At 45.6% G+C, this 12,383-nt stretch overlaps 1 protein-coding gene across 7 annotated transcripts in view; it reads left to right on the top strand.

Moving 5' to 3' along the window:
• The window catches only part of LOC105287670 (pumilio homolog 2), a 58,555-nt gene that overhangs the window by 4,229 nt on the left and 41,943 nt on the right, over positions 1-12,383 (top strand). For all 7 annotated transcript variants that reach the window (XM_026969833.1, XM_026969832.1, XM_026969831.1 and 4 more), the window contains exons 5-8: positions 7,981-8,122; positions 10,435-10,546; positions 10,942-11,041; positions 11,134-11,264. In XM_026969833.1, the coding sequence (XP_026825634.1) occupies positions 7,981-8,122; positions 10,435-10,546; positions 10,942-11,041; positions 11,134-11,264 (485 nt within the window). The remainder of the gene's footprint in view (positions 1-7,980; positions 8,123-10,434; positions 10,547-10,941; positions 11,042-11,133; positions 11,265-12,383) is intronic.

Here is a 12,383-nt window from a genome sequence, read left to right as displayed (position 1 = left end):
ATCAGGACATGGAGAGGATGTTATGGTGCAATATTCATCTTGGTTCTCATATATGGAACCCTTCATTCAATTGTACGGTAACAAATGGCTTCTTCTCTGTTTTATTTTTCTGAAAGAAAAATTTGCTAGTCTCGCGATACTCGGTATCGCAAAAACTTTGTGCGGGATTCTACTTGCACAAAATAAGGCACTTGAAGGCACGGGGCATTGACATACCAGAGCGCGTCTCCTAGCATGGTGGCGTTCTGTCTGCGGACTGGCGAAGTGACCGCCTAGAGGCGCTACGCTCGGGAGCGTCGTTCTTTGTTTCGGTTTTGGAGCGCAGTCTCCGTCCGACGAAGCGTAGAGTTCGCTTGGCGAAATTCGAGGCGCGCGGCAACGCGAGAGGAGAGGGAGAGACAGGACGACGGAACGGAACGGACGAGTCGAGACGTGTATTAGAATCCTTTCGATTGACGACGCGGAATGTTCGGACGGACGTAAAAAGGGCGAGCGGGACAAGCCAGAGAAAGAGAGAGAGAGAGAGAGATTGGCTTTGCCGCGAGACAATCGAATCGGTTCGACTCGCTCCCTCTGTAAATAAGCACCGTATTCGTGAGTAAGTGTGTGTGTAAAGTGCCGCGAGAAAAGTGGAGTAGGAGGAGAGGAGTAAAGTGCAGAGGTAGCGTCGAGAAGGAGTCATCGGAAGAGTCGAAGCGTCAAGACGCGTTTGACAGCAGGCGGACGCTTTTCGCCTTCTTCCTTCCGTCTCCTTCTTTCGCGCTGTCTCTGTCTCTTTTTTTTCGCTCGACAGTCGGTATAGTGCGCGCGCGCGCGCGTGTGTGGTGACACCGTAGTTCCCTCTCTCTCCGGTGTCGCGCGCGCGTTTGCGCTCGCACTGCGATTTGCATTGTTTGGCCGGCGGCGGCACAACGTTGCTCTCGTGTGCGTGGTCGTCGCGCGAGAGGGAAGAAAGGGAGGAAGGTAGTCGGGCAAGATAGAGTGAAACGAGGAAGTCGGTGATCCGTCGTCGTCGTCGTCCGCCGCTGCACGAGCAGGCACGAGGACGAGAAAAAAAGGAGAAAAACGGACGAGAGAACGACGAGAACGAGAGGACTCGGCGGGACGACGAGAATTCTAGTGGGGGTGGAGTGGTAGTACCCGCCAACGTCCCTGCATTATTCGTGCAATTTCGGCGTTTCGCCGATACGAACGCCGTCGACATCGTCGTCGACGACCGCCGCCGTCGCCGCCGCCTTCGGTGTTCAGCGCGCCGCGACGGGGGTTGCTGACACCGCCGTCGCCGCCACCGTCGTACCCCCATCGATTGCCGGCCACCGATTCGCCGGCTATCAGCACGGTGCGGTGCGTGCAGTGAGGCGACGAAAGAGAAGAAAAAAGTGCTGCAGACGTCACCACCGCGTGTTATTGTCGCCGCCGTCGTCGTCGTCGTCGTCGTCGTCGCCGCCGCCCGCTAGTTTTCCGTGTCGCGTGTCGTCGTTGCTGTACTACCACGGGGTTAACGGTGAATCTGTCGGAGGTGACGCACCGCGCGGACGACGCCGCCGCCGCCGCCACCGCCGCTGCCGTCGCCGCCGCCGCGACCTTGGAGACAGTGGAGAGTTTCGGAATCGGTTACGGCCAGGGAGCGGGCGCGAGCACAGGCGACTGGATGAAACCGCCGGGGGACCTGTTTCTTTACTGCGACATGAAGGATCTGACGGGTGCCGTGGAAGACATGGTATCGTAGTACTTTTGCTCGTTTCGTTGTCTCGCTCGTTCCGAGTATCATGTGCGACGCGTACGTGCGTGCCGCGATTCGATCGCGCCGCTTCGAAACCGCGCCCGCTACGCAACGCGCCAGGCCGCTCCGCGCCGTGGCGTCGTGTCGCCCGTCCCTAGGTCTAGCCTAGCTCTGGCTCGGCTCCGCTCGGCTCGACTCGGCTCCGCTTGGCCCAGCGTCACCACGCGCGCGGATCGTTCTCGATGTTCGCTGCTGGTGGCAGCGTACAGGTTATGTTCTTCGCGCGATCAACGAACGTGATGTTACGATGGACGTGCTCTTTGTCCGCGTCCGTAGGTGCGTTCTTTTATTCGCATCCTTTGTCGTAATCTCTCTTCCTCCTTCTCTGCACGGCGCGTCGTCCCGTAACGATCTGTCTCATTTTGATTTCATTTGGACCACGAGAATCGTAACTTCGCGCTATCTACGTTACACATGCGTGTTAATATGTTTACGCGATATTGATTAATGAAAAATTAAGTTTGTTGGAACGATGAGGGGATTTCATTGAATTGCTAAACGTTCAACGATGTTTCTCCGATTTTAAACGAGCCATTTTAAGTACAATGCTCGTAAACACGTGCAAATTTAAAATTGAAAATTTTAAATTTGCACGTGTTTACGAGCGAAGCGAATTAACTTTATTCTGCCTCGGAACAATCCAGAAAACGCGGGCAAAACTTTAACGAAATACAAACAATTGCATCCTTACGCTCTTACGTTTATTGCAATTCAACATTCTGTGTTACAAACATGGCGAACGTGGCGAAAATTTCACGAGTGCTTCGTTATTTGTGTTGCAAACGTTTATCGTAAGTGTTTTTGATGAAATGAAACTCTACATGAAACTGCGTAATCTATAGTTTTATTTTATATTCTTCAGTACTCTGTATTTTGTACTGAAAAGTCGTCGAAAATATTAATTACTTTATTTTCCGAAACACTCATTACGTTTATTCCCATTCGAAGCATTTGCTTACGCTCGAAATTAGTTTGACTTTTTAATTAAGCGATTACGAAGCGTCTAAATTAGTTGCATGTCGTAATTACTTATATGATTGTAAATGATAAATAATAATTATTAACGAGTATTAATTTGTATTAATAATACTGTTATTAATAATCATGGTTATTACATGTGATTATTATGGTTATTACATGTAATTACATTGATAATAACAGCAGCAATGATCGATAATTTACCACACAATAGTTAACCATAAATTCAGATCTTTATACGATTAAAAACAAAGCACACAAAAATAAGTATTTCATATAAAAATGTTTCAGTAAAGAAAATACTTTTCAATGAAAGCATAATGCGATAGAAAATGTGGGATTTGCTTCTTGCGTTTTTATTTTTTAAACGAACGCTTGAAGCATTTTATGAATTAACATCTCTTGTATTAATTCGTTTAACTTTTACCGATCAATTTTTTTAGTATCTGTGTCCGCGAATCAATTCTCTCTTCTGCCAATGTTCATATCGCAACAAGAATCTGCTGGAAAAATCACAATGAGAAGACGCAAGACTGGTCAGAACTGTTTCTGAACATTACCTAATCATGTTCTCGTTCCATTAACCTTGTAACTTAACTAATCTGATAGTGCCACTTTGTTACTGCAGTCATTAGGAATCCAAGCGTACGTGTTTGTATGATATTTCGTGTTTTGTCTAATCTTTTTTTTGCTTTTCGATCAAACTCGTGAGTCGCTGCGTCTTGCAACATATAGAAATACTTAAAATTATCGTTACTTACACGCACGTACGCACGCACGTGCGTGCACAGTTACGTAAAATCCTTATTGGACTATTTCAGAAAATTGAAAACGTATATCTGTGACTAAGGTCACTTATATAAGAAACGACGTCTTTCACACGGACGACGAAAATATTTCTCTTACCTGAGTATAGTATTTATTTGTGATTTAGGCACGTCTTTGAGAATGACCCTCTGAGAATGCTTTCATATAAACGTACGTGTAGAGAAAGCAAAGCAAAAGCAAGAAATATCATTTATTAACACATAGGAATATCTATTTAGAGAAAGATCATGAAATTGTAAGCTTGAGAGCGTCAGGTTCGTGTCCCTTAAATTTGTGGCGATTTTTCATACAACTGCCAAAGATGGATTGATATATTTCTGTTTGTTTCTTCGTGTAGGAAACAATCTAATACTCCAGCTTTCTTCGCATCGTTGAACTCGCGCAATCATCAAAATAGGAATCCGATTTACTATTGCGGAACGAGGTGAAAACAACAATGAGAAATGGCTACTCAAACTTTCTTTCTGACGTAGTAGTTGATTACGACGTCAGACGGCTGCTGCTGACAGTTACGTAGTCAGCTGTTACGTTGCGCGCGAAGAGAGAGGCTCACGTCTGATAAAAGTTACACAAGATCAGTATTACCCTCTGATTACGTTAGTTCCTCGCATAATCGTTTCCTCCTCGTTTTATCTGGCGCAGCGAACCAACAGGAATCTGAGTCATTAAGTGCATACATTTTGGATAAACAGTTGCAATGCGAAGCGACGTTAAACAAAGTTTCTCCATGTATCTAATTTTCTTAATGCTCGCATTTACAATCCTTTCAAACATCGTTTCGCAAAAGAATGCATTTCCAATGTTTCCGAAAAGAAGCTATTAATGGGTTTTTAAACGCTTTTAAATTTAAAGACAAAGCAAATTAAGCTTTCCAACTACAAATGTCTGTCAAATCGTTCGATTTGTGCGTGACACTTTAGTGGAATTCCCAATCGAGGATTAATCGATATTTCGAATTTCGAATTTCCCCAAAAGTATGGCACATGCGACGTACTCGCGTATGATCGTGCGAAAAGGTTCGTCTGTCGTGGCGTGGACGCATGTCACTGAACTTTATGCGTAACAATATCGGGAATCGATAGTTGGTTGTGTCGAGTTGGAAGTCTCGAAGTTCGGCGGCGGGAGAGGACGAGTTGCGTGCTCATTATCACGAATTCAATGCATGTGGGATTCTCTGCTGACCGCGGTCTGCGTTTTCCCCTTTCGCGCTCTTCGGACGACCAGATTAAGACCCGTTAATTTTTATCGTGCATTTATTTCCAGAACAGTAAAAGACTGTATCAGTTTTCTGCAACTTGGATGAGACGCCCGACTCCTAGTTTCCTCGTCCGTTCGTTAATCCTACGGTGCTTCGTCGCCGAAGACATTGGAAGAACAAGCGGACGAAGTAACAATTACGGCGCGTCTTTAATCGTTGCTCGTGCAAATGCGTCGATATACGTAATCCTCGCTACGAAATATACACGCACGACGATGACGATGCTCTGGATGCGTGCGTGCGTATTGACCCATAGAGCGCGGGACTCGTCTTCTGGCGTGCGACCGATTCACTACGAGTAGACTAGAGGACAGTGGCCGTGACCCGTGGCCGAGGGCCCTGGGGAGAGACAGAGAGAGAGAGAGAGAGAGGTCGGTGGCCCCGTGGTAGTTTAACGACGTCCACGCTATGCCGCATCGCGTCGTGGAGAACGTGGGAGTGCGGACTTGAAGAGGGGGACCGGGAACGAGTGCGAACCTAGGTGGGACGGTTCGGACGCGAATCGTCCTCGTCTGGTGGCTGGCTGGTTGACTGGCTGACTGAATTGAGAGAGGAGCGGCATTCTAACGATATATCTAGCGCTTTCTTCTATTGCAAAAGTCTTTAAAGTCCCCAAAAGTATCACATTGTATAGAGAGTATTTACTAGACCGAGGTCGACCAACGAGGTTAAAACCGTGATTGGAAATTGGAGAGACAGATCGAGTCCAAAATTCCAATCTCAATCTCTTTCGAATCGTTCTTGTTCCTTTGAGAGTAGAGCAAATACGAGTACGTTTGTGCACACGCGAGAATGCATTCTATCTCGATTATTCGATTACGTTACGACGCGAGAAGGAAGAAGAAGACCAATGAATCTAGAAAACGGACGTTTCACGATCGGTTCTCCGCAGAACCGCAAGAGTGTTGGTTCATTCGACTCGACGAGAAAGTGCGAGATCGATATCACATCCGCGATGCGACTCGCGTAGCCAGCCGTGAGAGCGACAGATCAGCTCCCTTCGATCGCTCGCATCGGAGACACGTTGTCGTGTTGTCCGTATTAACGTTGCTATCTCTCCCTCTTTGCAAAGCCGGTCTCGCGACTCATCTCCGCTTAACACACCGATTGTTCTCGCGAGGTCACTTCCAATGGGACGATCAATCCCTCGTGCACTGTTCGTTGCACAACAGCAGCCAACGTGACGCGAGGGGTTGACGTTGCCAGCGTGATCCTCTCGTTCGTCCGCACGTGCTCTCTCTCCACTTGCTCTTTGTTCCCTCTCCTCTCGCCTTTCTCAAATGTTCACAACTGACGCAGAGTCCTTTCACTTGCTGCGTCTCGATCTCGCATTATCCTTCGCGTTCCTTTTATCTGTGATTTCGAGCATTTTCCCCGCGTTCCATTGAGACTCGCGATGTTTCTTACACGTGTCACGAGGCGCGAACCGTTCAGTGTATTACGCAAAACGGGCTCCTCTCCCTCGTTCATTTTGCTCTTTGCCTTTTCCCCCTTCCTGTTTCTCGTACTCTCTCTTTCCGTTGACCAAGCTTTTCTCTCTTCGGCTTCCCTCTCTCCCTCTCGCTAATTCTTCATCGCGCTTAACGCACAAAAGCGTCTCCGGCGGCCGGCGACGCGGTCGATACTCACGGCGTATCGCCCCCGGCTGACCGAGCTTTACCCTTACCCTTACCCTTACCCTTACCGAACCTTTAGATGGATCCACGTTCCCTGTTTTGCCACTTTGTTGTCGCGTTCTTCCGCTTACACGCGAGGCAGCGATCGCCGGCCTAGCCAGTTGGCGCCTCTGGATTCATTAATTATCATTGTTTAGGCAGAATTTTCGTATAAATCATGAATGTATTTAGAGCCCTCTGATTGTAAAAATTAATTCTTGCCACAAAAGTAAGAATCAATAGCTGCAACTAACAAATTAAATTTTTGCAATAGTTTGATAAACTTTTTCTCACGATTGCTTTCATACCGAGTCGTGAAATCGATGTCTTGTGCGGCCGGCCAAGTCTAGCTTAGATCCGTAAATCCTGCTCATATATAATAGGATTGCTCAATGACAAGGCCGAAAAGGAGATTCGCTTTCCAACTCGTTGGCACTCGTACGAATCGCTCTGTTCCTACGTTTGGCCGGTATTTTTCTCCCTCTAGGACGTCCAACCGGTTTCTAAGCCCGTAAAACTCGTTCGGATTCGCTATGTCCATCGATTTCGTCAATTTCGACCGACTAATCGATCGTCACGGAGATCAATTCTTTCGTCGCGATATCGCAGGGATAATTTTACGAATTTAATTGAAATGCCAAAGTTTGACGCACAAAGTCCGGGCCTTGCAAAGCTCACGAAGAGGAGCGAGAATTGGTCTGCGGATCTTGCAAGAATCTGCGAGTCTTGTAATCGGCACGACCTAGCGTGACACAATCCGGGACGACGCATCGTGACTTTGAACTCGCTGTCGCATCATGCGTTCGGTGCACCCGCATCTAGAATCCTACGCGATCGCGGGCACTCCCCTTGTATCCCCCTTGATCTCCCCACGGAGGTTACGTCATTCACCTCCAGTTAGGCGAGGTCGGGATCAGTGCCGTCGCGCGTGGAGTCCGGGTCACGACTCGCCTTTACCCGCGCTTTGAACTCGAATATGGACACGTGGACATCCGTGTCCGTGATTGATCGCATCACGCTCGTAAGAGCCCGAATTATCTTGGAAGAGTAATGTCTCCATGTTGGAGTATTGTTCACACACGACTGGTAATTTTCCATATGAGTAAAGCTCGAGTTTTGGGTTTGTTGTTGGAATAGATACGTAAAGGTATTAAATTGGTAGGTGAGTGCACGGTGGGTCAGTGGGACGACAATGATTAATTATATTAATTACATTCGACGCTCATTAACAGCATAGAATTTCGCCAATAACTATCCGAGCAAGTAACGCATCATACATCACGAAACCGTTGACTTTTCGCCGCCAACTTTTAATTTCCTTAATGGCGAATGGTCATTTTTCTCGTTATCCTTCAGTGTGTGCACGTGCGAGAGCGAGAGAGTGAGAGCTCCTGGGAGTTTCGTGTTAACAACATGCGCGCCTCGAAAGAGTGTTCACTGACCTCCGAAGGCTTACGACCCGTTTTTTCATGTTTCAGATCGCTCCCTCGGCAAAAAAGCTCTGGGGCGTGGACGAGGGTGGCTCCAAGGACGAGGGGGGTGTCAAAGGCGGTGGGACCCTGCTACACCTGGGCGACCACCAGACTACCATGTGGCGAGATTCCACATGGAGCACGTCAGGTAAGATCTCGCGATCTTCATTGTCCATCAGCGAAATTTCGATCGCGAGCGGAAGGGCGGGAGCAACGGGGGTGTGCTTGTGAAACTCGAGCACGGTCAAGCGAAGCGGTGATCCAAAACCACTGGGTAAACATTAAGGGTCGCAAACAAGCCGATTCGAAACGCTTGCGCTAATCCAACAGCATTCGGATATTAGATACACCCTTGTACACAGTTCCGATTGTGCAGGACGATGCATTGTTAATTTACTACCGACGCGATCGTACCACGATGTTAATTTTGAGCGACTCTTGGAAGTACAGTGAAATTTGTCTCGAGTATTTCAAAAATAGCTCAAAAAATTGGCGGTCAATGAACCGATGAAGGATTGTTGTGCTGATAAGAGTATAAAATCGCGTAAAACAAATTTAATCTTGTTTACGGGAGAGTCTGATAAATATACATTCCGAGAAAAGCCTATTTAGCATTAAACGATCGCAGACCGCGGTGCCTCTGTTTGCGAAAGGCGTTGTAGCCGTATAGGAAACATGACGCGGGGATACGAGAAATGGCACCGCGTATTTTACGTCGCGGACGCTTATTGATTGATACAGCGTTAAAAGGACAACGTGTAGACACACATACGCGACCCGCTCGCCGCCACCGCCACCTTCGGTTGGTCCAGGGGGGGACAACGCAAAGCTTTTTCACAGTGGATGCAACCGATCAAGTGACAATGTCGACCAATATCGAATAAAAATAACTCGGAATATGCTTGCCGAATATTAGTTTTCTTTCAGTTCTTTGCTGATGGCATTTATTTGACCTTAGACCTTAGTTTAGAGGCTTTAAGATAATCAATGGATTTGTAAATGTCATACCATTAGACACGATTCTAAATCATGACACATGTCTAGATATGATACATCAGACGTATATAACTAGTATAATAAAAAAAATTGTAAGAGCTTTTCAGAAAGTAGTGACAAACGATATTCGGGGTACCAAGAGAACCCCATCAGAACAGTCGAGCTTCAGGCCGTACATTCAGGGATACGTACGGGGTGTTCGCGAAACACCTGATTGCTCGCGAGAACGGCATGTACCGACTTTGGTGGCGGTGGCGGTGGCGACCGTGTGTGCGTCATACCACGATGGGTGCAACGCGGCTGTTGCCATGGCGACAGACGCCCGGCATCAGCGACGGCGGTGGGAGCAACGTCCCAACGTTCAGGGTCGTATCTACTGATCCACCCCGTCGACGAGCACCCCGACGACCGACCGAACAGTCAACCAACCGACCGATCAAATGACCAAACGACCAAATGACCAACCGACCGACCAACCAGTCAACTGATCAAGACCAAACAACCCCCGACTGACTGTCCATTTGGAACATTACGCATCGCATTGGCGTCATATGGAATCGAGTGAAAGGGCGGAAGAAAGACTTGTATATACGAGCAAATCGCGTTCGATAATGCTCAAGCAGCTGTCGACGGCTCGTTCGTCGGACAACTTCCACCCTTGTTTCTTGCTCCGTAGATAGAGCCTTCTAACCAGGAGTTTGGATACTTTGACACGGATGGACATCAGAAAAGCCCGTTCTCGAGGCGTCTTAAAGTCTAGACTTCTAATAAAGATCATGTCCAGATTATGTTCTTTAAACGAGAATTATTATGCAAGGATTATTGCAAAAAGTAGCGGAAAGCTTCTTTTAAATACATATCTATGAGGCTCATTAATGAAATAAACTCTTCCATTAATGTTCTTTTGTCTGGTATCTTTTCATACAACGGCATAATGAATGAGGAGATAGAAACACATAAGATAAAACTCAAATGAGAATCCTGCGACATCGTGAACAAATGGTACGGGAGGATTCTTTCATCACGACGCGAATTCCGTTAGGGAGGAGCTTGTTATATACATTTGTATCTATTGATCCCTCTTTGTGTTGACGCGGTTGTGTCGAGAGTATTGAACACGCATACATATGCTCTTATAATCGTTTGTACGATGTCCCGAAATCCACGAGAATACACAATTGTCACTCATGAAATTCCCCAGATTGAATTAGATGAAAGATCCATCACATCCGTAGTAGCTTCCCTTTACAATTCAATTGAAATGAAAGATCTGAAATTTCATATTTTATTAGAATAACGATTCACAAAATTTGAGGTATTCTATATAGGTCAAATGATACGAAGTGGTTTAAGGTAATCTGAATCGCGCAAATCTTTCATCTCGAAGAGTTATGACATTATGTCACACACGTGTAATCCACGTAATTGTACGTAAATAACGTTACGCACATCTGTCTTTTGCAGATCACGCAGTGTCACAGCCAATCTCGATGGGTACAAGTAGACGTGTGGGAGTCGGCACGGGCTATCACCATCAAGCATCAGAAGTCGGAACGGTGCTCAGTCCGAGAGGCAGGTTCGTGTATCCTACATGTTGCTTTGTTTACATAGTTTCTCGCGTATTACGCACACCTATCTTTCATCATATCGTACATTCTAAGCTTCAAAATAAGACATAACAGACGGCGTTTGTCTCGATGATGTTATGATGTTAATAGCTCCTTTCAGATTATAAGAAGCTGGAAATAAAGGCTTTAACACAAGCTAGTACCTAAACTATATCTTTCTCAATTTTCAAATTGATTTTATCGAGACATGATACAAGAGAAGCTTCGTCATTGATCAACGATTATCAATGGCTAATATAAATTTATAAAAGAAGAATTTACACTCGTAAAATCTTTTTCAACGAAAAGTCGATTAGGAAATTCAATACCACTGTTACAAAATTATCAATGTATTTTTTTACAGCGAAACCGGCGGGTTGGGAGTCAAAATGGTCGAATATGTTCTTGGAACGAGTCCTACTACACCGAAAGATTTGGAACCTCGTATGGTTAACTTGAGATTGGTGAGTAATGACATGATAAAGACACGATAAACTTTTGTTATTTTTCTACATGTATCATGCCATTACTTTGCTTTTATTCTTTTTGTATGCAGAACACTGATGCAGACAAGAAAGAAAAAGACAAAGGTTCGGCAAGTCCCTTTGACAGCACAAAGGACGACACTGGACCACAGGGTAACGGATTAGCCTCTCAAAATGGGTTGGATGATGACAAAGGATTTAAGTAAGTTTGAACTCTACTTTTTATTTTGCTCAGGACACTTATATCGCACTTTCCTTTCATTATTCATTGACCTCAGGTGCAGTATTCACGTCAAACATATTCGGTATCTATATCGTACAATCTTGAGATGAAAATTTGTTAAAATTAATTCTTGCGAATTGAATGGAAATCAATTTTTCATCTTTTCTTTAATCTCTTGTTTTAGTAACTTTTATTCACGGGAAGCGACTTGCCTGTATCTTGTAAAATACGTCGATGTGATTTAAAAAAAAAATGACAAGAGAAATCGCAGAGATAGTGCTATATGCAAGCGTTCGAACGGCTCGTGAAAATAATTTCTCGGTGGTTCATTCTCCCCCTATCTGATAAATGTTTTCTTATGTTACATTGCATCCACCGCAAGTAAGCATGGCGAAATAGCGTAATAGCGATAACTGTCAAGGGCATACTCTACACGCGGCCGATGACATCACGTTCTCTCTCGCGTTTCCTTTCGCGGCAGCCGGCCGCACGGCTTTTCAGCATTGTTGCGCCATCCGTTAGCGCACGATAGAAAACATATTCGACAGCGACGTTACCGACATTGTCCACCGGCATGGTTCGTGTCCACGCACGGTTTGACGAACACATTATCCGCGTAATTCGTTTTTTTTCCCCGTGAACACTTCATGAAATAACTTTGCAATCGTCGTAATTTAATCTTTATTGTACTGTGATCTTTATTGGATTTATAATGATTCTGTTCGTGATATTGGTACATATAACTGTGTTATTGAAAAGCGGTAATTGCGTCAAATTTTTAATTGTTGCTTTTCCGATCTTTTTCCGCAAGAATTTTCATCTTAGAAGATTTCGGTTATAGAAATTTAAAATAGTTTCATGGGACAATTATCGCACCCGCATTTTACTGCTTTGCGGCAACGTAAAAGTGGTACAAGCGGTAAAAATGGGTCCCTGCATTGTTATGATAATGGTATTAACTTATTGCCGACAACCGCATTCATAAGCATTATGCTTTCTTTTCTCACGAGATGAGTAACGCGGATCGTCTAACTTGCAGATTTGCGTTCTGTTACGTTATTATGCAAAGTGCACCGTTACACGACACGCAGCCAGCCA

This window comes from Ooceraea biroi, chromosome 5, assembly GCF_003672135.1.
Source record: "Ooceraea biroi isolate clonal line C1 chromosome 5, Obir_v5.4, whole genome shotgun sequence".
Taxonomy (NCBI): domain Eukaryota; kingdom Metazoa; phylum Arthropoda; class Insecta; order Hymenoptera; family Formicidae; genus Ooceraea; species Ooceraea biroi.
This window is presented reverse-complemented; position numbering and strand designations above follow the sequence as displayed.